This window comes from Ranitomeya variabilis, chromosome 1 (genome assembly GCF_051348905.1).
Source record: "Ranitomeya variabilis isolate aRanVar5 chromosome 1, aRanVar5.hap1, whole genome shotgun sequence".
Taxonomy (NCBI): domain Eukaryota; kingdom Metazoa; phylum Chordata; class Amphibia; order Anura; family Dendrobatidae; genus Ranitomeya; species Ranitomeya variabilis.
The window spans coordinates 293,565,390-293,591,174 of NC_135232.1; the positions used below are offsets into that span (position 1 = coordinate 293,565,390).

Below are 25,785 nucleotides of genomic sequence, written 5' to 3' on the forward strand. Positions count from 1 at the left end.
AGACATGAATCTGCGATTGCCTATGCTACACATAGCAGGGCCTCGGCATTGCTTTGTGTAGCAAAAATCAAGATCGTCTATGAAGGCTGGCCATGGGTTAGTGCCAGGAGGATCGTGATCACAGGCACGGGGGTCTTCTGCAGATCTTTGGCTGTCATGACAACCCATCGGCGCCCCACGATCACATGACGGGCGCGATAATGGCCAGGTCAATGATGCACAATCTGCCTGCACGTGGTAAATGCTGCTGTAAGCGATTAACAGTAGCATTTAACTGGTTAACAGCCGCGGGTGTATTGCTATTCCACCTGTGGCTGTTAAGAAAAATGCAGGCTCAGTGTGTGAGCCTGCATCAATGGCAAGGACACAGCCGCTGACGTACATATATGTCATCGATCGTGAAGGGGAAAGAACATGTACGATAAAACCTAAAAATGTCTCTGGTCAGGAAGGAGCATAAATAGCCCAGTCATGAATTGGATAAATAATATGTGGAAGTTCTTACAGGTCTACTTTAGGAAATAATATAACATAATAAAGCATTCTAATAAAACAACAATTCAACACCATCTTTTACTAGAACACTGCATGGTGCTGTTCCTCTGTTATTACCCTTAGAAATATATTAATAAATTGACAACTGAGTGCTACCAAATAGAGTTGTGTCCCTACACAGTATGACACTGTCCAATCAATAGGGACAATGTCAAACTATTTAGGGACACATCCCTTTGACGGAAGGAATGGTAACACCAAGTTGTCAATTCATAGATATTCAGGAGGAATAATGGAGGAAAGGCACAAAATAAAGTTATGAGAAATGAGGTTCCAGAATAGTTATTTCATGAAAAACTCAAGTCAGACATGTCAGAAGAGCTGGCCAGGTCCAGTAGTAGCCAACAACAGGCAAAGAAATGGAGTGATATGAATGACGATGTACTCAGTGCACCACTGATGAGGCTGGATGTCTCAATCACTTCAGTAGGACAGGAGGAGCTAGAAAGCATTAAAAAATGATATTGTCAAAGCCATTTATTTACAATGTAAAAAGTAATACAAAATATTCCATGATGAAATATTAACAATTTCTTTTTTTCTGTCTGGAAATGCTATCATCAAATCTCACATCACAAATTGATGATATGGACACAATAACCAATAAGAGGTTCCTGGCACTGTAATGTCCATTATAGAGATTCACACTCTCAGGTAGGCACTAGAGTTCATACAAGCACCGGGTCCATGTCCAAAACGTGTAAGGTTTATTAAACTCCGTAAACGTTCACAGTTCTCAAATGAAAAACAGCTTTTTTCTGGCACAAACAAAATAAGAAAAATCACAGTCCTATCTCAGGGAAGGCAAAGCAACAACGTATCACTCAGACAGCAATACAGGTCCTGCTTTAGGCTCAGTGTGATCACCACTAGTGGTTACTCTCCAACTCCAACACATCACATTCACTTGAGCCAACCCAGCTGCATTATATAGGACCGGTAAGCCTGGATTGGAACGTATGGGAGCAACCATTCCCACCCAAGCTCTTTTGGTCGCTCCTAAATTCTGGGCCCAGAATCCTGTTCATTAAAAACACTGTCCTGAGTTCAATTCCCACCAAGGACAACATCTGCAAGGAGTTTGTATGTTCTCCCCATGTTTGCGTGGGTTTCCTCCGGGTTCTCCGGTTTCCTCCCACATTCCAAAGACATACTGATAGGGAATTTAGATTGTGAGCCCCATCGGGGACAGTGTTGATAATGTGTGCAAACTGTAAAGCGCTGCGGAATATGTTAGCGCTATATAAAAAATAAAGATTATGATTATTATTATCCAGGACTTTACCTCCTGCTTTCCTATATTTATACTAAAATAATTTCATATATACTCCTCTACAATGGAATTCTAACACTAACACGGAAAATTTGTGGAATTATAGAAATCACAATAGGCATGTTAATTATATGCAAATGAAGGAAAAATAGAAACATTTTTAAAATATTTTTATTTATTCAGTATCGAGTATGAGCCACATGCAAAAATGCACGCACTTTACAATTTGGCTGCTATCAGTGAGGTTATTAATGGTTGTCTGAGGAATATTCTGCCATGCTGAATAAATTTGGACACGCAAATAATCAAGATCCTCTGCTGGCAGCAGTTTTTGCAATTGCCAACCAATGACATCCCAGATGTACTCGATGTAAGACAAGTCCGAAGACACTGCAGGCCATGGTAACACGCTTAGGCCATGCAGCCTGCTCAAAGTAGAAAATGCAGTCTAACACTGTGGATTTTAAAAATGGCTCCTGGAACATGATAGCAGCCAAGGCATGCAAGTGCGGGTATTTCTACAAGTGGCACTTATACTCTATGCTGAATAAATCAAGATATTTTAAAAATGTTTCCATTTTGTCATCATTTGCATATATTTAACACATATATCCACCCTGTGATTTCCACAATTCCATGAAATTTCCTTCTTGGTGCTGAAATGTCAATGTTGAGGAGTGTATGTAGCAGGCACCACTCTTTGGTTTTCTCTGATCTTCTGATTGTAGTATCATGGACCCAGGTGTGTATGTATGGAGGGATCTGTCATGGCTTTATACTTGTACATCTAGTACATCAGTAAACCAGACTCTAGTTCTGGAAAAGCTTCTTCACTGGTGATGACTGGGGCACAGAGATAACCCAACGTCTTCCCCATGATATACATCTACTGGAACAGTCACTATGTAGTGGGACAGAGAATGATTTCCAGGTCTTCAGAGTCTCGGTATTGAGGTTCATCTTGAGATAGCCATGTTTCCTTAGGTAATTTTTTTAGTTCAGCCATAGGAAATCTATGAATAGATGTGTCATTGAAAACATCGCTGTAGTGATTACTTTCTGGAAATGGACTTTCTTCTACAACTTGTAAACTCTGTGGAAAGACAGAACATTAGTAGCAGTAGTGGAGCATCAAGAGACATGCAGCTGGGCCCTGAGCTACTATTGCTTCGTAATTAGCCACCACTAGGGGGGACTCATTTGTAGCGCTCCCACTGAGCTCAATAGGCGCTGCATAAACACACATACAGAGTGCTCCCCCCAGTGGTGGCTGTAGGAGTTTCAACAATTAGTTGTATCATTATGAGAAGTGAGGCAAGGGTTTTGAAGCTCTAGGTGAAAAATAAAGGACACATCAGGGGCAGGGGACATTTTAAATATTGCGAGATTGCAGTTAGTGACAAAGATTTTTGTATACACCCCTGCACACTAACCCACAAGAAACTGTTCCTCACTGTCCCTCCTTCCTGAGAATATCTCAAACTGCTCAGTACAAGCCGCAGCTCTGAGTCAGGCTGGGTGGGCAGAAACTTAATACACGCAAATGTAAAAAATGATCAGATGACCAGCCTCATCAGTTTTAAGAGATTTGCTTAATAATTATGCAGTTAATATTGTGAAAAATGGTAAGATATACATTTTAGCAATCTATCCTGTAAGCAAATAAGAAGGATATTGCCATTTTCTGCCAAAACATGTTTAACCTTGATTATTTATAGCTGAAGTAAAAAAAGAAACAGAACAAGTAGAATCTGTATAGGAGATACTGGTCCCACTAAGAAAAACAATAGTAAATCGAATCTGACCCTTCTGCTCTGCATTTTCTATCTGACTGATCAGCAGATTACATGCTGGAGATCCAAAGTCCAGAAAGAACAGAAGATCTTAATAAAGTCTAGAAGGGTAGATAGGATAGTATAGAGTAAGATAATGAAATGGGGCCTACCTTATATACATAAGGGTAATCTCTCTGCAGGATTCTGGAAATCAATCTATAATATAAGATCACCATGAAACGGGAGCTATATACTTCTCAAACGAATAGCGTGGTGATTTACTCTTACTTACCTTTCTTCTATTCCCTTGAAACTATTGCCAATGATGATTGTTTGCGACAAAGCCTCACATGACCAGTTCCTCCATAGCAGGTTATTATACAGCGCCTTGCCACAATGCAGCATGTAGAACACGGTGGGCTTCCGGACAGCATGCTTACCCTCCTGCAATGAAGCACACACATCACAGCCTCCTTGTTCATGTGCCACAAATGCAGATAAGAAAGCCATATGAACATGACCGGTCAGTTTATGGGCCTCTTATATTGACCCCCCCCAATAAAGGAATGTTGCGACCAGAAGGGTCTAACAGCGGTTTAACCCCCTCTTTTGGATGAAAAAAATATGAGCACTTGACCAATCCAAGCATGGATACTAATTAGGGGATATTTATAAGGCTGTACCCTTGTAACAAATCTGCATTTGGCAAAACTTACTTCATTTTTCATCACAGGTGTCAGCCCTAGTTCCCGGAGTACAGCAATCTCCAACCGAGAGAATATTGGATCAAAAACATAGCACTGGTGTCTGGGGATCTGAACAGAGAAAAAGAGAGCAAAAAACACTGAAATCATGTCAAGGTCCAGACCTATCACTGTAATCTGCTCCTTCTGATTTATGTCACTGGCGCCCTTGAAATCTCCATACTTCAACCACAAGGACAAAATAACTGTGGGTAGAGAATAAAAGTCCATGTCACTACTGCATTATGTGCCCTAAGAGGTGATTTCAGTGTCAGCATTTTCCAGAGGAGATCCACTAGAACTACAGCAAGAGATTATGGTGTACATGGGTGTATTTACAGGGCAATTTTTTTTCCTTTGTGGAATCTTTAATCAGAAAAGTTTAAGAAAGTCCAGCATCACCAAATATGTAGTCATGGCCGAAAGTGTTAGCACCCTTGAAATTGTTCCAGAAGATGAAGCATTTCTTTCATAAAATTATTGCCATTATACGTTTTGTTATACACGTGTTTATTTCCTTTGTGTGTGTTCCATGTATGTTGTTATATTTTACTGTTGCCACCCAATGGCCTTTTTCCGTATGGCAGCTTGTTATTCATTAATTCTTTTGGGCATGTCTTCCACTTCCAGTTCAGGGGTCAAGTCTTCTCTTCCTCTGGCAGCCATTTCATTTTCAGTTTACTTGCTGTTGTGAGGGGACACGCTTGAACCGGGCTTAGGAAGGCATCAGTCTTTCGACCTCTAGCTGTTAACACTTGCAGTCAATACTTGGTGCTACATCTTACTGTACCTTGTCTACACCTGCATTTCTGGAGAAAGTACTGTATTACCAGTTATACGCTGTATGTCCAGATTTCCAAATGAACAAGTCTGGATTGCACAATCCCTGGTGTGCATCATTTCTCCGGACGCTGAACAGCATTGGTCCTGTCTGCCTCACATCGAGGAAATACTGAAGGTACGAATCTCTCTCACAACCCTTAATAGTCAACCACACCTCCATTCGCCTCATGTGGGGACAGAACACTTTGTGTGTATTGGAACAACACAAAAAAACATAGAAAAAAAGGCAAATTGGATAGAGTTTCACACAAAACCCCCAAAATGGGCCGGGTAAAATTGTTGGCACCCTCAACTCAATATTTGGATGCACACCCTTTGGAATAAATAACTGCAATCAATTACTTCCTATAACAATCAACAAGCTTCTTACACCTCTCAGCTGGAATTTTGGACCACTCTTCTTTTGCATACTTCTCAAAGTCGCTCCTCTTTGAAGATCTCTCCACTGGTGTTTAATGGTATTTAGATCCAAACTCATTGCTGACCACATCAGAACTCTCCAGGATTTATTTCCATCCATTTCTGGGTGCTTCTTGAATTATGTTTGGGGTCATTGTCCTGCTGGAAGACCCATGACCTAGGACATAAGTCCAGCTTTCTGACACTGGGCATTACATTGCAACCCAAAATCCTTTAGTAATCTTCAGATTTCATGATGCCTTGCACACAGGTAAGGCACCCAGTGAAAGAGGTAGCAAAACAACCTCAAAACATCTTTGAATCTCCAACATATTTGACTGTAGGTACGGTGTTCTTTTCTTTGAAGGCATCTTCCAGCTTTCAGTAAACATCTTTACCCAAAAGCTCTATCTTAATCTCATTTGTCCACAAGACACTTTCCCAGAAGGATTTTGGCTTACTCGCATACATTTTGGCAAACTGCAGTCTAGTTTTTTATGTCTGTGTCAGCTGTGGGGTCCTCCTGGGTCTCCTGCCATAGCGTTTCATTCCACTCATATATCGACGGATAGTTTGTGCTGACACTGATGCACCCTGGACAGCTTGAGTTTCTTTGGAACTTGATTGGGGGGCTGCTTAGATTATTTTGGATTTGTTGCATATGTGCAATGAGATAAAAGAGCTTGTTCGCTTACATGTGAAAAGGCAATGTGTTTCAAACGTATAGTTTTTTTCAAGAGCTTGAAAAATAACTATACGTTCAAAGCGCGTTGCCTGTTGGCATGCAAATGAACAAGCTCTTTTATCTCGTTGCACGTATGCAATTAATCCAAGGTCTTCATTGCACATGTACACAGTGATGTTGAACTTTCTGCAAATATTATCATAATCTGGGCTTTCACATATCTCAGCGCACAGAAAAACAACTACTAAATTGCTGAGTTGGCTCTTCTCTTTTCCAAAATCTAAGACTGTAACAAAAAGTAAAGAGGGAGTAAAGATATAAATCATTTAATTCAATAATATATTGGGATTAGTGCCCAGAAATCTTCTATGCTGCCATAAAAATTTGTATACAGGTGTCCCTGGACATAGGGTGGTGGCACCTGCTTGTCACATGCAGCTTTGTAGCCAATCGCAACATCGATAAATTGTTCATAATTGCCAAATAAAGCAACACATAACAAGCAAGGGTGGTCCCATGTACACGAGACACTGCAAATATCGCTTGTAATGGAAGCCAGATAGATTTTGGTGCTTTTTGTCATGAGAAAAAAAATTAGGCCTAGGACATTGTAATTGGCTAGGGTCTGACCACAGTGTTCCTCTGATCAATACAAAGAAGGGGCTGTGGCCCCTTCAGATTTCTCCTCTCCTCTGCACATCTTCACTCCATATGAGATAGGATCAGAACCTCACAGATATGGTGCCTATATATATATATATATATATATATATATATATATATATATATATATATATATTCCATTATTATATTGTGTATATATATATATATATATATATATATATATATATATATATATATATATATATATATATATATATATATATATATATATATATATATATACTAGCTATTGAACCCGTTCTACGCCCGGGTGGCGAGCATTTATATTGGTATATGGTCACCATCCTGTCATGTGCTGCTCCATCCTGCGTCCCCATCCTGTCATGTGCTGCTCCATCCTGCGTCCCCATCCTGTCATGTGCTCCTCCATCCTGCGGCCCCATCCTGTCATGTGCTGCTCCATCCTGCGCCCCCATCCTGTCATGTGCTCCTCCATCCTGCGCCCCCATCCTGTCATGTGCTGCTCAATCCTTCGTCCCCATCCTGTCATGTGCTCCCATCCTGCGCCCCCATCCTGTCATATGCTGCTGCATCCTACACCCCCATCCTGTCATGTGTGTGTGCCCCCATTCTGTCATGTGCTGCTCCCATCCTGTCATGTGCTGCTCCCATCCTGTGCCCCATCCTGTCATGTGCTCCCATCCTGCACCCCCATCCTGTCATGTGCTGCTCCCATCCCGCGCCCCCATTCTGCCTGTTCCTGTTTCCATTCTGCCATATGTTGCTCCCATCTTTCTCTCTCCGGCTCTACTGCCCGAGTGCGGCTGTGCTGAGTGCGGGCGGCTGTGCTGAGTGCGGGCGGCTGTGCTGAGTGCGGGCGGCTGTGCTGAGTGCGGGCGGCTGTGCTGAGTGCGGGCGGCTGTGCTGAGTGCGGGCGGCTGTGCTGAGTGCGGGCGGCTGTGCTGAGTGCGGGCGGCTGTGCTGAGTGCGGGCGGCTGTGCGTGGCTGTGCTGAGTGCGGGCGGCTGTGCGTGGCTGTGCTGAGTGCGGGCGGCTGTGCGTGGCTGTGCTGAGTGCGGGCGGCTGTGCGTGGCTGTGCTGAGTGCGGGCGGCTGTGCGTGGCTGTGCTGAGTGCGGGCGGCTGTGCGTGGCTGTGCTGAGTGCGGGCGGCTGTGCGTGGCTGTGCTGAGTGCGGGCGGCTGTGCGTGGCTGTGCTGAGTGCGGGCGGCTGTGCGTGGCTGTGCTGAGTGCGGGCGGCTGTGCGTGGCTCTGCTGAGTGCGGGCGGCTGTGCGTGGCTCTGCTGACTGCGGGGGGCTGTGCGTGGCTCTGCTGACTGCGGGGGGGCTGTGCGTGGCTCTGCTGACTGCGGGCGGCTGTGCGTGGCTGTGCTGGGGGCCTGAGCAGGCGGGGACACCGGCGCGCTGTGGGGGTCAGGTGCCGGGGTGGCCGCTAGCTCAGGCCCCCGGCACTTGCTATATTTACCTGTCCTCCCGTTCCACTGCTGCGCGCCGGTCTGTCTTCCGGGTCCTGTCCTCTGGCTGTGACTGTTCAGTCAGAGGGCGGCGCGCATTAAGCGCGTCATCGTGCCCTCTGAACTGAACGTCTCAGGCAGAGGATGTGGAGGACGGAGGCTCGCGCGCAGCGGTGGAACGGAGGACAGGTAAATATACTCACCCTCCTGGCTCCGTGGCTCGTCCCCGCTTCTCCGTTGGAGATCGCGGTGTGCGTTCAGTGCTTACGCATACCGCGATCTCCTGGGAGCGTCACTCTGTGGGGTCCTGACTGCGCCGGCGCTTGCGCAGTCTATAAAGGCTTCGGACAGAGTGACGCTCCCAGCGTTATATTATAGATATATAAATAATGGAACTAGAGAGAGTACAAAGGAGGGCAACAAAATTAATAAAGGGGATGGGAGAACTACAATACCCAGATAGATTAGCGAAATGAGGATTATTTAGTCTAGAAAAAAAGACGACTGAGGGGCGATCTAATAACCATGTATAAGTATATAAGGGGACAATACAAATATCTCGCTGAGGATCTGTTTATACCAAGGAAGGTGACGGGCACAAGGGGGCATTCTTTGCGTCTGGAGGAGAGAAGGTTTTTCCACCAACATAGAAGAGGATTCTTTACTGTTAGGGCAGTGAGAATCTGGAATTCTTTGCCTGAGGAGGTGGTGATGGCGAACTCAGTCGAGGGGTTCAAGAGAGGCCTGGATGTCTTCCTGGAGCAGAACAATATTGTATCATACAATTATTAGGTTCTGTAGAAGGACGTAGATCTGGGGATTTATTATGATGGAATATAGGCTGAACTGGATGGACAAATATCTTTTTTCGGCCTTACTATGTTACTATGTTCTTATAATGATCAATCATCACCTTAAATTGTTCCAGGAATAAGAGTAGGAAAGCCATTTGATGACGGGATATAACACAGGATGTGAAATTTCCCAGGCCATAGCATACACAGTCATAGTGTTGGAGAGAAATGTGGGTAGATATGGAGCCCTCAAGGTTCAGGTTCTTCATTAACTTCTCATGAACACTGCAGTCATCTGAAGTCACTGGTGATAACTCTTGACATTTCAGTAGACGACCTAGTGGAAATGCATAATTGGTGACAAACTAGTAAACAATTGTCTTGGTCAGGTGAGTTTAATAGTAGGTAAAGAAACATATTTGAGAGAACCCAAGAAGTTAAGTTGCATAGGACCTTAATGTGCATTGGCTTTATGAAAGAGAAGAAGGCAACGTAAAAAGATAAGCTCTGAAGGACCTGTCACATCCATGCCCTATTGACCAGACCTTGAAGAAGAATGAAACTTTCTTCTTGATTTTTCATATTTACCATCCACTGCATTTACCTGTAGACCAGTGGGGGCCCATGGCCTGAGACGCTAACTGATCACACAATAGATATCCGAGTGAACAGCTCAGCTCAGCTGCGGTTTTTAGAGGTCAACTACGCTATTGGTGAGGGGCTCGGCACGTGGACACCCACATGTCTGCAGGCAAATACAGTGGATGGTCAATATGAAAAATCAAGAAGAAAGTTTAATTCCTCCTTAATTGTCTGGTCCCCAGAGCTTATCTTTTCCAGTTGCCCCCTGCCATAATGCTATAAACGCCTACTAAATATGAAATATCAGCTTCCAGCCAAGTCACATATCCCAATGAGTTCCATCCACTTCAACCAATAAAACTAAATTTTCAGAGGGAACATTTTATTTTAGTAACTTACATAGCAGTACTCATTAGTGATTGTCAGTGGTACCAAAAGTTATTGGTTCATGTACGGGCAATAAACCTACCATACACAGAAATCAGTGATATTACAGATAGTAATTGCCAATGACATATGGAAGACAAACGGAATAAACTCAGCCACGTCCTCTATAGAAATCACTATATGTTCAGGGAAAACTTAGCTTCAAGGTTTGTGGCACTTTTTCTGCTATTAAAACGTAGCGTCTACAGTCTGTGGGTCCCAGCTTTCTTACCTTGACAAGCAGCCCAAAAGTCAGATGCCCGCAGATCTGTCCTGTTAAATATAACAAGAGAAACAGTTATACTAGAAGCTATGGGTATACAGTATGTCAAAGGCTGCGGCAGATTTCAGATTTATCCTATTTGCTGGGAAGAGCAGCAGGCGGATCCAGCACTCTGTCAATTTCATTTTTCATCTTCTATGACAGATGCAGAAGTCATCAGTGCTACATTGCATTATGGGAGATCATTTTTCTTTCTTTGATAACATTTTTGTATACAGTATTTATATTATATCCAGGCACTGCACAGCAATTAATAGGGGATCTTCATTTTCAGTTATCCTTTCAGAACAAACTGTCCAGTGTATAAGAAATAACGCTTTCTGGCCATTATTTGACTTGTATCCTGTATTTTCACCAGTTTTCCCCTCTGAAGCCTCTATCTCTAACTCTCAATGCACTCTGACCTGGTGAGTAGAGACTAGCTGCTATAACCTCTCCTATACACAGCAAAGCACACGGGTATTGATTCCTGATCTTCTCTTTTTTTTAGCACACAGAGAAAACCATCAGCAGCATGTATGGATTACATTACATTGCTGATGAGTGTACATATGAATCAATCTCTGGGGTGAGGTAAAAGCCTTGTTAGAAAGCTCAGCACTATTTATCTGGGTCTCCCTCAGCCTGTTTCCTCTCCCTGCTCCTCACTCCTACCCTTTCCCCTCACCATAGAGCAGCAGACCCCAACCTTTCTTAACTTGAAAGCCAGATTCAGCTCTGGGAGATGGTTGTGAACTACATCCAGTTCCTCCCATGACCCACAAATTAGTGACACCCCAAACCCCCTTTACTAGCATAATGATAGCCAAAGATTCCCAGACCTTGTACCCTCCTCCATTATAGACAATTACATTCAGTTGTTTCCAACATAACCACATTTAATATTCTCACATCAAGCACTCCCATCACACTACGGCATCCAGCTTCACGCACCCCTCCAATGTGCAGTATCATCTTATCTCGTACTATATTCCACCCCAGGATATGAGCATCCAGATCTGCTCTTCTGTGCGGGACTACTCACAGACGTCACCATCTGGAGACCTTCTATTCACAGCTGTTAACTAGACCCGGTGCTAATGCACCAAGCTGGCAGACAGCCACGTGCCACACATCATGGGTCACCGAGCCACAGGTTGGGGACCCTTGTTATAGAGTGTAATGGGCTTTATCACATGACACCACAAGTAGCTGGCAATCCTCCGTCATGTGTGAGCAAGACAGGATAGAGTTGTCTTTTCAGAGTGGGACATGAGTTCAAGAGAGAGAAAAAGCAGAAAGATGTGTAATAAGTGTGGCAGGAAGTTGATTTCTCTGATTAGATACATTACAAAGTCTCTTATAATCGCCTGTATTATTGATATATGCAAAGTTTGTTAAAAGTACAGTTCCCATTAAAGGTAATGGAAGAGCGGTATATGTGCTTATATGACAGTTATCTATGCTTTTTCCGTAGTCAGACATACCAACTATTAATATTTCCCCACTCCAGTAACATATAGCCATCATGAAAGCAAAGAAAATATGGATTGTAAATAAATGATTGACATGCAGTTAAAGAATTGGGTTGTCTAGCCTTATGATACTAACAACCTATAAATAGGTCATCAATATTAGATTGATGTCGGTCCGACACCCCGCACTCCCACTGACCAACTGTTTTCAGATCCGACTCCGATCAAATGTACACAGCAAACAGAGCCGGAACCGCAGAGCTCCTGTCATGACTCAGCTGTCGGATGACCCAGGACCAGAGGCTAATTCCCTGTCTCTAACACTAGGGGGCGCCTAGCTCGCCCTATTCCCCGGGATATTTCTGAAGGTGAAGATGCCAGGGCTTACCAACCTTGCTTATCTCCTGAATCCGCCCTTTGTCTGTTCCCTTCCCCCACCCAGAGAAGAGGGGAGCTGCCATGCACCACAGTACACCAACCAGATGAACAAGGCAACATGAACATGGGTAAATGAAAATACCAGGCATACAAACATTCACTCACATATAACAGGACTGCACCAGGGAGTGGAAGATAGGGAAAAATCCAAGTAAGAGGAGGGAAAGGAATTATCACACTTACAAACCCACACAACAGTCACAGATAACTCCTCCAAAGTCCTTCTCATATAAGCACCAAACACCTCTCCTCCAAGCCATGAGGCATAAGCTAGCTCTGACAATGTGTTTCAGTCAGGACCAAGATTATAAAGTGGATAGGAGTGGGTAACCGTGCTCAGCAAAAGCTCAGACTCCCAGAGCTCCCAACATGGCAGATTAACCCTTGTTCTGCCAAAAGAAATTAACATCACTTAAAAAGGTGAAGTGCTTCTTTTCAGAGCACGAGTATGAGCAATCAGACGCTGCAGTCTTCTGGCTCCTCTCTGTTGTGATAACCCCATGACAGCTCCATTCAATATGCAGTGGCCATTGGGCAGAACCGCCATTCACTTTCTATTCAATGCAGTTTTTGGTAACAGCAAATAAATAGTGTACAAAGTGCTGTTGCTCTGGCTCCGCTCACTGTATACATCCGGCTGGCGCAGAAGACGCCTGATCAAATGGGGTGCTGGGTGGTGATGAGCTGATCGCCCTGCACAACTCTGTGACTGATCACCTTGCACAACTCTGCGATTGATCACCTGTCTGGCATGACGTCACCTGTGCAGCGTGTGGCACACAAATGACAACCCAGCTAGTCCTGAGCCGAGCCAGGGATCCCGGAGGATAAGGAAATTACGACTAGAGAGCAATGACCTGGACCATGGACTGTGATTGCACAGAGCGATCTGCTCATCTCTAGTGCTGGGTGTTGGGACTCCCAGCAATCTGATACTGATGACCGCTAGTGAGAATAGGTCACCAATACCATAAAGACGGAAAATCTTTTTAAGCCGAAGCTCCTAGAAATCTCTGCTCGCATTGTGGAGATATAATGCAGATTACAGATGGGCCTAACTTGGTTGGCCGTTGGGTAATATTTGGTAATGGGTGTTTATGGAAATCTGTGAAGCTAAATTCACAAAATGTCTGTTGTGATATCAGGAATAGCTCCCAACGTGCCTGACGTCTGCATGCAAAAAAAAACAGCTATATTCTGCCTTATATCAGTCCATAGCAGGTATATACAGGTGCTCAGGCGTGGGGCATACATTTACAGAATCATTTACATTGGTTTTATTGACCAAGGTGGAAACCTCTCTTTACCTACATCAGGTTACAGGTCATGTCCTCTCTACATGGTGGCCTAGTACAATACACAGATGGGCAACTTACATGGTTTCATGAATTCGCTTCATTCCATCGGTGCAGTCTTGGGCCGAGTACAACTCATGAGGACGCTCACAACCTGCAGAATGACATGCTGTACTTTCCTGCAGCCGAGATGATTTCTTGATGGCCTTTTTCTTGCTAACCATCTGCCATGTGTCTGATTCCATTCTGGACCTGGAGAGACCAAATAATAGCAGGATTATCCACAGCGCTGTACATAGCACACACCAGGGGCAGTTATATAGGAAGTCAGGGAAGGAACGAGGGAGACTGGAGGGACATGATCAGAGCATGCTGACTGAGGGTCTGGTCTGGGGTCTGTAGCCTTTATTAATGGGATGGTCTGGTCTGGGGTCTGTAGTCTTTATTAATGGGAGGGTCTGGTCTGGGGTTTGTAGCCTTTATTACTGGGACGGTCTGGTCTGGGGTCTGTAGTCTTTATTACTGGGAGGGTCAGGTCTGGGGTCTGTAGTCTTTATTACTGGGAGGGTCAGGTCTGGGGTCTGTAGTCTTTATTACTGGGAGGGTCTGGTCTGGGGTCTGTAGCCTTTTTTACTGGGAGGGTCTGGTCTGGGGTCTGTAGCCTTTATTAATGTAAGGGTCTGGGGTCTGTAGCCTTTATTAATGTAAGGGTCTGGGGTCTGTAGCCTTTATTAATGGGAGGGTCTGGGGTCTGTAGCCTTTATTAATGTAAGGGTCTGGGGTCTGTAGCCTTTATTAATGTAAGGGTCTGGGGTCTGTAGCCTTTATTAATGGGAGGGTCTGGGGTCTGTAGCCTTTATTAATGTAAGGGTCTGGGGTCTGTAGCCTTTTTTACTGGGAGGGTCTGGTCTGGGGTCTGTAGCCTTTATTAATGGGAAGGTCTGGTCTGGGGTCTGTAGTGTTTATTAATGGGAGGGTCTGGTCTGGGGTCTATAACCTTTATAAAGTGGAGGGTCTGGTCTGGAGTCTATAACCTTTATAAAGTGGAGGGTCTGGTCTGGGGTCTATAACCTTTATAAAGTGGAGGGTCTGGTCTGGGGTCTGTAGCCTTTTTTACTGGGAGGGTCTGGTCTGGGGTCTGTAGCCTTTATTAATGGGAAGGTCTGGTCTGGGGTCTGTAGCGTTTATTAATGGGAGGGTCTGGTCTGGGGTCTATAACCTTTATAAAGTGGAGGGTCTGGTCTGGGGTCTATAACCTTTATAGAGTGGAGGGTCTGGTCTGGGGTCTGTAGCCTTTATCAATGTGAGGGTCCGATCTGGGGTCTGTAGTGTTTATTAATGTGAGGGTCTGGGGTCTATAACCTTTATAAAGTGGAGGGTCTGGTCTGGGGTCTGTAGCCTTTATTAACTGGAGGGTCTGGTCTGGGGTCTGTAGCCTTTATTAACTGGAGGGTCTGGTTTGGGGTCTGTAGTCTTTATTAATGAGGGTCTGCAGCCTTTATTAAAGGGTGGGTCTGTAGCCTTTATTAATGGGAGGGTCTGTAGTTTTTATTAATGAGGGGGTCTGGTCTTGGGTCTGTATAATTAGAGGGGAGTCATCAGTACACAGACACGAGGTATGCGGAGCAGCACCCTGCTCCCATACAGTACGGTCCTTGCTTCCCAGCATGCTCAGTTCCGCATAAAGGATCCCTGCACACGAAATCATATGGATCTGTGCATGTCCTGGATCCGTGCTCCATGGTAATTCCAGACGTGTAGCCACGGGTCCATCCGTGTCCCTGCGTGTTTTTCAGACGACACAAAACTGCAACAACTTGCGTTTTTGTGCGTCTGGTAAAATATGCAGACACACGGATCCGAGGGAAAACAGTGACAACTGGATGCACACGTAAGGCCCATCTGTCACCACTGAAAGTCAATGGAGACGAAAACGGATCCGTGTGCAGCCATTGTCACACAGATTGCAGAATATGCAGGTGTGAAACCAAGGTAACTCTATATGATTGGAGCTGTACTGGATCTCGCCACAGGATCTGCCGAAAATCACTTTATATTACCCTCAGCAGCAACAACTGACCCATCCTCCTCCCTGCAGTGCTCCTGTCCTGACTAATACTATGATACCAAACAATCTGCTGAGTCCCTCCTCCTATACACACTATATATACACTAGATGCCATGGATGAGGCCAGTAAAGGACAGCTAAGGTAACTCACATCCTGACCCCAGCACTGAAGCATGGTGTAGCACTAATGCTTGCAGCCTGGGGGCACTGAAGGGTTAACACTAGGAAGCCCTCGTTTTTCTTTCCCCATCCCCCCTGTCCTGTGCTTGTCTGCACCGTTTCTCCAGTGCTCACAAACAGTCCACAGCTCCTTCTCTCCTCACTGCTCCTCCCATAGGAGTCGCAGGCTGATAGCCAGGAAAGGAAAAAAAAACCCTGGTCTCACTCACAGTGCAGAGCCGACTGCTTTCATCTCACTCACAGTGCAGAGCCGACTGCTTTCATCTCACTCACAGTGCAGAGCCGACTGCTTTCATCTCACTCACAGTGCAGAGCCGACTGCTTTCATCTCACTCACAGTGCAGAGCCGACTGCTTTCATCTCACTCACAGTGCAGAGCCGACTGCTTTCATCTCACTCACAGTGCAGAGCCGACTGCTTTCATCTCACTCACAGTGCAGAGCCGACTGCTTTCATCTCACTCACAGTGCAGAGCCGACTGCTTTCATCTCACTCACAGTGCAGAGCCGACTGCTTTCATCTCACTCACAGTGCAGAGCCGACTGCTTTCATCTCACTCACAGTGCAGAGCCGACTGCTTTCATCTCACTCACAGTGCAGAGCCGACTGCTTTCATCTCACTCACAGTGCAGAGCCGACTGCTTTCATCTCACTCACAGAGCAGAGCCGACTGCTTTCATCTCACTCACAGTGCAGAGCCGACTGCTTTCATCTCACTCACAGTGCAGAGCCGACTGCTTTCATCTCACTCACAGAGCAGAGCCGACTGCTTTCATCTCACTCACAGTGCAGAGCCGACTGCTTTCATCTCACTCACAGAGCAGAGCCGACTGCTTTCATCTCACTCACAGTGCAGAGCCGACTGCTTTCATCTCACTCACAGTGCAGAGCCGACTGCTTTCATCTCACTCACGGTGCAGAGCCGACTGCTTTCATCTCACTCACGGTGCAGAGCCGACTGCTTTCATCTCACTCACAGTGCAGAGCCGACTGCTTTCATCTCACTCACAGAGCAGAGCCGACTGCTTTCATCTCACTCACAGTGCAGAGCCGACTGCTTTCATCTCACTCACGGTGCAGAGCCGACTGCTTTCATCTCACTCACGGTGCAGAGCCGACTGCTTTCATCTCACTCACAGTGCAGAGCCGACTGCTTTCATCTCACTCACAGAGCAGAGCCGACTGCTTTCATCTCACTCACAGTGCAGAGCCGACTGCTTTCATCTCACTCACAGAGCAGAGCCGACTGCTTTCATCTCACTCACAGTGCAGAGCCGACTGCTTTCATCTCACTCACAGTGCAGAGCCGACTGCTTTCATCTCACTCACAGTGCAGAGCCGACTGCTTTCATCTCACTCACGGTGCAGAGCCGACTGCTTTCATCTCACTCACAGTGCAGAGCCGACTGCTTTCATCTCACTCACAGAGCAGAGCCGACTGCTTTCATCTCACTCACAGTGCAGAGCCGACTGCTTTCATCTCACTCACAGAGCAGAGCCGACTGCTTTCATCTCACTCACAGTGCAGAGCCGACTGCTTTCATCTCACTCACGGTGCAGAGCCGACTGCTTTCATCTCACTCACGGTGCAGAGCCGACTGCTTTCATCTCACTCACAGTGCAGAGCCGACTGCTTTCATCTCACTCACAGAGCAGAGCCGACTGCTTTCATCTCACTCACAGTGCAGAGCCGACTGCTTTCATCTCACTCACAGAGCAGAGCCGACTGCTTTCATCTCACTCACAGTGCAGAGCCGACTGCTTTCATCTCACTCACAGAGCAGAGCCGACTGCTTTCATCTCACTCACAGTGCAGAGCCGACTGCTTTCATCTCACTCACAGAGCAGAGCCGACTGCTTTCATCTCACTCACAGTGCAGAGCCGACTGCTTTCATCTCACTCACAGAGCAGAGCCGACTGCTTTCATCTCACTCACAGTGCAGAGCCGACTGCTTTCATCTCACTCACAGAGCAGAGCCGACTGCTTTCATCTCACTCACAGTGCAGAGCCGACTGCTTTCATCTCACTCACAGAGCAGAGCCGACTGCTTTCATCTCACTCACAGTGCAGAGCCGACTGCTTTCATCTCACTCACAGTGCAGAGCCGACTGCTTTCATCTCACTCACAGTGCAGAGCCGACTGCTTTCATCTCACTCACAGTGCAGAGCCGACTGCTTTCATCTCACTCACAGTGCAGAGCCGACTGCTTTCATCTCACTCACAGAGCAGAGCCGACTGCTTTCATCTCACTCACAGAGCAGAGCCGACTGCTTTCATCTCACTCACAGAGCAGAGCCGACTGCTTTCATCTCACTCACAGAGCAGAGCCGACTGCTTTCATCTCACTCACAGAGCAGAGCCGACTGCTTTCATCTCACTCACAGAGCAGAGCCGACTGCTTTCATCTCACTCACAGTGCAGAGCCGACTGCTTTCATCTCACTCACAGTGCAGAGCCGACTGCTTTCATCTCACTCACAGTGCAGAGCCGACTCCTTCCATTCCCAGCTCTCGGTATCGGCTCGTTCACGAACGACACATCACTTCTCGTATAGCAGTCGGTGGAGGAGCTGGATCCCGGGCTGCTCTGGATCGGTCACACTGTCTTGCGTTCCACCAGTTGTATCTTCTGCGTTTCAAGAGACCGGAAGCTGTTATGCGTCCCAAGCCTCGCTCCTATGTCTGCACATTGATTGGTGGCTGTTACCTTACCTTTCAGAAACAGGATGTGACGTAATTATTGTGTACTGGCGCAGATATTATGCGACTTTTGTTTGGAAAGTAGGAAAAGACTGGACTGTCATTAGACATTTGTGTCGCCCAAATAGAAGTACAGGTAGGAAGCGCCGCTCCGTCACGTTCTCTCCCTGTCTGTAGTTACTGAACGCAATTACTGGTCTCAATGGGAACTTCCGTAATATAAAATAAGCTTTATTGATAAGATCTATATGAACAAGTAACCCTGTAATCTGCAGCAACCAATCAGCGTTCAGCTGTCATCTTGTGAATCGTGGTGGAGAACTGTAAGCTAAGCTGTGACTGGCTGCGTCATCTGACATGAATGAATAGAATTGTGACAACCTCATGTGTTGTTTTACCATGTGTCTGTCTGTATCATGGAGCGATTACCGGGAATGGCGTCTCTAGTTGAACGAGGGCAATGGCCCCAACTGCGCTCACGGCTCACTTCTATCTCTATCCCCTTCATAATACAGCTTGTACGAATCAGGATCGTGCGCCACCTAGTGGTTACTTGTATGAATGTCAGGGAACTGGAAGGGTTGTGCTCCACCTAGTGGTCACTTGTATGAATGTTAAGGTATGTGAGAGGTTGTGCTCCACCTAGTGGTCACTTGTATGAACAGGAAGGGTTGTTCTCCCTCTAGTGGGGACTTATCAGTATGACTGCGCTGAAGGGAGAAATCACGAGAAGCGTCTTGTGATCAGTTTATCCTTCCGAGCTGGCTTCCATCATTCCCTGCATCCACCAGGGCTGTGGCTGCTTCTGAGAGAGAGGTGGGTAGAAAATACTCTTATATCAGCACTTATGTGTTCTAGTTCTTGCTGAGGGTTTCATGGCATTGCACTTTTATTTTGAGGAGCCTTTGTCACATAGAAGTTACTGGGGTCCATGCCTGCGAGTGTCATTCATGGGATATTTCACGTATACTAGTCGCTATATGCACAATGGGGACATTTTTGTGTTATTCTGCTATTTCTGAGAACATGCTGTCACCTGTGTCCGCCATTTTGCAACCTTTAAGGCACAAAGTCAGGAATGGCTGTCAGTGAATAGCACACATTTGGGGGGGACCTTCTTGTTTCTATCCAGAGGCTGCAGGCAGCAGAGACCCCCTGAGGCTGGGGCGAAACGGTCACACGTGACCACAATTCTCAGGCGAATTGTGCCACCAAAATTATATGTGTGACTTGTCGTGACGTGACAGAAATATGATTTTTGCAGTGAAAAAAATAAAAAAAAAGCTGCAGTCACATGGGATGTGCATAGAAGTCTACGGTGCATAAGGTGCAATGACTAGCAGTAGAAGGTCCAACAGCGTGTGACACCATAGCAAGTCATTAGATGCAGACACACGTCTAGCCGGAGGGTCCAGGAATGTGAGCCCCTTCATGTGGAGCCTCCATACTTGTAGCCAGTCACTGGCCCATTTCACCCCATCATAACATGGAAACTCCCAGGTGAGAGTCCAGGGTGCGCTGCGGGGATCATTACACTGATTCAGGGGCAGAAACACCGAAAAAGGGCCTGTGTGTAAGATCAGTCCATGGGCGCTGTGTAGTCCAGTAATTCAGGGTTTTCAATATATTTTATGCCTGAAAAACTCCCCAAATTTACGCCATTGATATTTGGTTGGTATTTTCCACAGCATGTTATAGTGCCTGAAAAGTGTGTTAGCTGAGTCTCCCCCACCTGCTGCGTTCCCGTTATTTGAGCAGAGTCCCCTCAGACATTGGCTTTTCTTGCATTTTGTTTTTTTACATTTGCAGCATACCAGTCTCTGCTGGAGCCGGTCCATTTAGAAAGCTGCCTGAGAAAGCGTTCAGATCGGAGATAAGCATGTCTATGGAATGCCAAATTGCTGTTTGTATGTTTAGGCTTTTAAACATTTTTTTAACCAGTTCAGGCTTCCAACGGCACCAAATGGTTAATAAAAGATGGAAGCCGACCATTGTTCATGTGTCATCCTCTCTGAAGGCCTTCTGTACTTTATAATACAAGTCAATGGAAAAGCTCAAAAGGCGCCCGGACGTCTTTATGATTGTTTTTTAAGCGTTTTGCGTCCAAAACTGCAAACACTTTCTTCAATGTTAAAAAAAATTTTAGTAAAAAAAAAGACAAAATAAAATATACTGGCGGCTGTCAGAGTTGAAAAAGCGCTAAAGAATCGACAAAAAAATGCTAAAAAAAAGAAAAGGCGCTTCAGGTTTACAAAACCACCAGAGACTAGGAGGCTTCTTCTGCTTGAAAGATGGATCTGTTTGTCACCTGAGAGACATTGTGTTAACGTGCCCACAGTGAGTATTTTCTGCGGTTTTGACATTGCATTTTTTTTACACAAAAGCTGTAATTGGAACGGTCCTGTGTGATCCTCGCATGACAGGACGGACTCTCATCCCCTGGAAGTCAGCAGTGAGGGTCCGGAAGGTTCCATCAGCAGAGAAGCTGCAAATCTTGAGAAATGTCCATGCGAAGAAGAGTAGAAAACTGCTTCAGTGAAAATGATTGTTCTTGGCTGTAATGACACTTGTGTATATCGATGCCTGTGTGGATTTCTGTACGGTCTACTCATCCGGACTGCTGCTTATTCTTCGGGGGTTCTTCACAGGTATCTTGGAGACCAGTAGATTTTCGGGACATGAGGATGTGCAGTAATTATTGGAGAGCGATGGAATGATCCTATGTGAATTCGATGGCCTCTCCCTTTTTTTCCGATCCCAAGCCGGTGTCATGGTAAGTTACTAGTATTTATGATGTAAGTACACCCCGCTGTGATTTAGAAGAACACTAGACACTGAGGATTGCATACATTTATAGTGGCACATTGTGCTTCTCACAGAACGCAACTGAAATGTATTTTTACAGCACATTATGTTCCATGAGAGCGCCGTCCCCGGTTCCGTCCCAATCGGTGGGCAGTCGGCTGCTGAGACTGACACTTATCAGTAGATCTATTATCCCTGTTATGAAATGGCCCGACCACAGCTTCAATCATTCTCTGTGGAAAAAGCAACGTGCAGCCCTATAAGGAATGAATGGAGTGGTTGCCGACCATGGGCACTGTTACTCCTCTAATGGGGATAAAAGCACCCCACTCTCCCAATCAGTGTAGTCCTTTGGGGTCAGACCCCCACCAATCAATGTTAGCACCTATGCAGTCTACAACACCGGCGTGTCCGCCTACAGTATGTGTACATGCTCGAAAATGATGCACGATCGCTGTGCTGGCGGCCTTATATCTAATGGCCTCGTCGACGCATACGTCCGAATCGCGCATTTGGGGGGGTTCAGTAAGCCCCAACGGAGCCATCGAACGGGTGCCCAAACGCAGTGTTAAAGCCCCCTTAAATGGTCACTGTTGGTTTAACAAACATTACGTTGCCAGTGTAGATCCTATATGTGACATATTGCCAGAGTAACGCAAACCTCCTACTACCTGCGCCATCTCTGGGACCTTTCTGATTAGTAAGCATCATGCATGAATGGCGCCGTACTGGGCCTACTGATCAGAAGGGGCACCATGGATGTCACGAGGAGCAGGAGATTTGGCCACGTACTACAGGTAGTAGGGAAGCCAGGAGCATATAGTGCTGGCAGAGTACGAGCCTCCTGCTCCCAGCGATATGAATGATGCGTTTCCAGTGTATTGGCGGGAGGAGCAAACAATAGATTCCATATTTATCTGAGCCACAGCTCCAGGCTGAAGGACATGCTCGGAGACTTTCCACACCTAAATGTGTGATGCTTCAGAGAATACAACCCCATTGCCAGAGCATACACTAGTCTTCAGGGATATCATGTAGTTTGGCAGCAGCATTTTTTTAATCTAAATAAGTGTTATTAAATTCTCGGCCAGAATGTGCCTACTTATAGAGAACTTTACCCTCAGACCATTATTAAAGGCAATCTACATTTAAAATGCCACAAGAGCTTTTTTATGTAAAAAAAAAAAAAAATGCTAAGTCTTTCCAATTTTTATTTATATGCAGGATGAATCATTTTTTTCTCTATGATGGATCACGGGTAAAGGGAGAAGGTGACCCCACTAGGGATGGAATTAGTTACTTCTATCCACCGCAGGTAATGATCTGAATAGACAATCTGTGCCTAAACGGAACGTGTCATCAGAAAGTGTATATAAGGGTTTTAGTTTAAAATTATTTTGTTAATGTTTTTTTTTTCTCCAAATTTCCAGGTCAGTGTCTATATAAAAAATATGTATACTAAACTCCCTCATATAAGTGGATGGATCCATGAAAAAAAAAACAGCCCGAGGGTGTGATCCTGGTTGGATCTGTGTGTCTATTTTTCACTGACTTATGCTAAGTTTACATTTGCGTCTGTGAGCAGCGTATCATCTGCATACACAAACGCATGCTAAAACGCATGGAAATGCACGATTACGCAGCGTTTTTTACCTGCATCAACTTCCGCATGACGGCAAGAAGCCGCTGCGCTTGTATGCGTTTTTTACATGCGTTTGCGTTTTTTAAGCGCATGCATTTGATATTCCCAGGAGGGCGTGTCTCAGTGGGCGTGTCTAATCAGTTCCTGGACATGTGCAGTCCGAAGTACGCAAGCGCATCAAACGCATAAGTACGCAGAGACATGTGTACGTTCCCATAGACAGTAATGCGTTTTTTTTAATGCACTCATCCGCATGCCTGCGCATATTTGACAGATTTTTGACGCCTCCCAAAATGCAACTTGTTGCGTTCGCCAGACCGGGCCGCACACTGCGAAGCAACACATGCATATACCATGTTAAATATATGTATGCAGGACTCATGCGGATCTATGCCGATCAAACGCTGCGCGCACAGATGCAGATGTGAAACCAGCCTTAGAAGCCTAAGGAACCTCCATTAATTTTTTTTCCTCATGTAAGAAAAATGGTAGACAATCAAATAATACACCATGTTCCAAATTATTATGCAAATGACATTTTTCTCTGATTTTCCTAAATGGTCGGAGCAAATGACAGTCTAATAAAAGTCATCACCCGTTAGAGTATACATCGAATTTTATTGAAGAAACCTCCCAATGATAACAGTATAATCTCCAAAATGAGTAAAAACTCAAAATGCACTGTTCCAAATTATTAGGCACAGTAGAATTTCTAAACATTTGATATGTTTTAACCCCTTTCTGACCTCGGACGGGATAGTACGTCCGAGGTCAGAAGCCCCGCTTTGATGCGGGCTCCGGCGGTGAGCCCGCATCAAAGCCGGGACATGTCAGCTGTTTTGAACAGCTGACGTGCCCGTAATAGGCGCGGGCAGAATCGCGATCTGCCCACGCCTATTAACTAGTTAAATGCCGTTGTCAAACGCAGACAGCGGCATTTAACTACCGCTTCCGGCGGTGATCGGAGGTCGGCGATGCTTCAGAATAGTAACCATAGAGGTCCTTGAGACCTTTATGGTTGCTGATCCCCGGCAGCTGTGAGCGCCACCCTGTGGTCGGCGCTCACAGCACACCTGCATTTCTGCTACATAGCAGCGAACATCAGATCGCTGCTATGTAGCAGAGCCGATCGTGCTGTGCCAGCTTCTAGCCTCCCATGGAGGCTATTGAAGCATGGTAAAAGTAAAGAAAAAAAAGTAAAAAAAAAATGTAAAAAAAATATAAAAGTTTAAATCACCCCCCTTTCGCCCCAATCAAAATAAATCAATAAAAAAAAAATCAAACCTACACATATTTGGTATTGCCGCGTTCAGAATCGCCCGATCTATCAATACAAAAAAAAGCATTAAACCTGATCGCTAAACGGCGTAGCGAGAAAAAAATTCGAAACGCCAGAATTACGTTTTTTTGGTCGCCGCGACATTGCATTAAAATGCAATAATGGGCGATCAAAAGAATGTATCTGCGCCAAAATGGAATATTTAAAAACGCCAGCTCGGCACGCAAAAAATAAGCCCTCAACCGACCCCAGATCATGAAAAATGGAGACGCTACGAGTATCGGAAAATGGCGCAATTTTTTTTTTTTTTTTTTTTTTTTTTTTTTTTTTTTAAAGCAAAGTTTGGAATTTTTTTTCACCACTTAGATAAAAAATAACCTAGTAATGTTAGGTGTCTATGAATTCGTACTGACCTGGAGAATCATAATGGCAGGTCAGTTTTAGCATTTAGGGAAACTAGCAAAAAAGCCAAACAAAAAACAAGTGTGGGACTGACTGCACTTTTTTTGCAATTTCACTGCACTTGGAATTTTTTTCCCGTTTTCTAATACACGACGTAAAACCAATGATGTCGTTCAAAAGTACAACTCATCCCGCAAAAAATAAGCCCTCACATGGCTATATTGACGGAAAAATAAAAAAGTTCTGGCTCTGGGAAGGAGGGGAGTGAAAAACGAACACGGAAAAACGGAAAATCCCAAGGTCATGAAGGAGTTAAAGAACTGAAAATGCTCATTTGTGGAATTTGCAGCATTAGGAGGTCACATTCACTGAACAAAAAAGCTATTTAACTCCAAAACATCCTAACAGGCCAAGTTACATGTTAACATCGGAACCCTTCTTTGATATCACCTTCACAATTCTTGCATCCATTGAACTTGTGAGTTTTTGGAGAGTTTCTGCTTGTATTTCTTAGCATGAAGCCAGAATAGCCTCCCAGAGCTGCTGTTTTGATGTGAACTGCCTCCCACCCTCATAGATCTTTTGCTTGATGATACTCCAAAGGTTCTCTATAGGGTTGAGGTCAGGGGAAGATGGTGGCCATACCATGAGTTTATCTCCTTTTATGCCCATAGCAGCCAATGACTCAGAGGTATTCTTTGCAGCATGAGATGGTGCATTGTCATGCATGAAGATGCTTCTGCTCCTGAAGGCACGTTTCTGCTTTTTATACTATGGAAGAAAGTTGTCAGTCAGAAACTCTATATACTTTGCAGAGGTCATTTTCACACCTTCAGGAACCTTAAAGGGCCCTACCAGCTGTTTCCCCATGATTCTGGCCTAAAACATGACTCCTCCACCTCCTTGCTGACGTCACAGCCTTGTTGGGACATGGTGGCCATCCACCAACGATCCACTACTCCATCCATCTGGACCGTCCAGAGTTGCTCGACACACATCAGTAAACAAGACTGTTTGAAAATTAGTCTTCATGTATGTCTGGGCCCATTGCAACCGTTTCTGCTTGT

The 25,785-nt window shown here is 45.3% G+C and overlaps 2 protein-coding genes across 7 annotated transcripts in view; one reads left to right on the forward strand and one right to left on the reverse strand.

Moving 5' to 3' along the window:
- Positions 1–1,021: 1,021 nt before the first annotated feature.
- SRRD (SRR1 domain containing) lies at positions 1,022–18,543 on the reverse strand. 5 transcript variants are annotated; one of them, XM_077295407.1, is made up of 8 exons: positions 18,370–18,543; positions 13,722–13,892; positions 10,403–10,443; positions 9,282–9,499; positions 4,320–4,418; positions 3,896–4,047; positions 3,774–3,819; positions 1,022–2,921 (listed from the first exon to the last, which is right to left on the reverse strand). In XM_077295407.1, the coding sequence occupies exons 1-8, from the start codon at positions 18,390–18,392 to the stop codon at positions 2,730–2,732; spliced, it is 942 nt and encodes a 313-aa protein (XP_077151522.1). In that variant the 5' UTR covers positions 18,393–18,543; the 3' UTR covers positions 1,022–2,729. The 5 variants fall into 5 exon arrangements, with proteins under 5 accessions (XP_077151522.1, XP_077151538.1, XP_077151554.1 ...); XM_077295423.1 differs by having other exon boundaries at positions 18,338–18,518; XM_077295439.1 differs by lacking the exon at positions 18,370–18,543 and adding an exon at positions 16,802–16,814 and having other exon boundaries at positions 2,589–2,921.
- A 69-nt stretch (positions 18,544–18,612) lies between these two features.
- HPS4 (HPS4 biogenesis of lysosomal organelles complex 3 subunit 2) overlaps positions 18,613–25,785 on the forward strand; it is a 72,888-nt gene continuing 65,715 nt past the window's right edge. Inside the window, exons 1-3 of one of the 2 annotated variants that reach the window (XM_077295386.1) lie at positions 18,613–18,726; positions 21,239–21,363; positions 22,620–22,710. In XM_077295386.1, the coding sequence (XP_077151501.1) occupies positions 21,323–21,363; positions 22,620–22,710 (132 nt within the window). In that variant the 5' untranslated portion in view covers positions 18,613–18,726; positions 21,239–21,322. Of the gene's footprint in view, positions 18,727–19,234; positions 19,407–21,238; positions 21,364–22,619; positions 22,711–25,785 lie in introns of those variants that run through there. The other variant, XM_077295393.1, reaches the window with a different exon arrangement.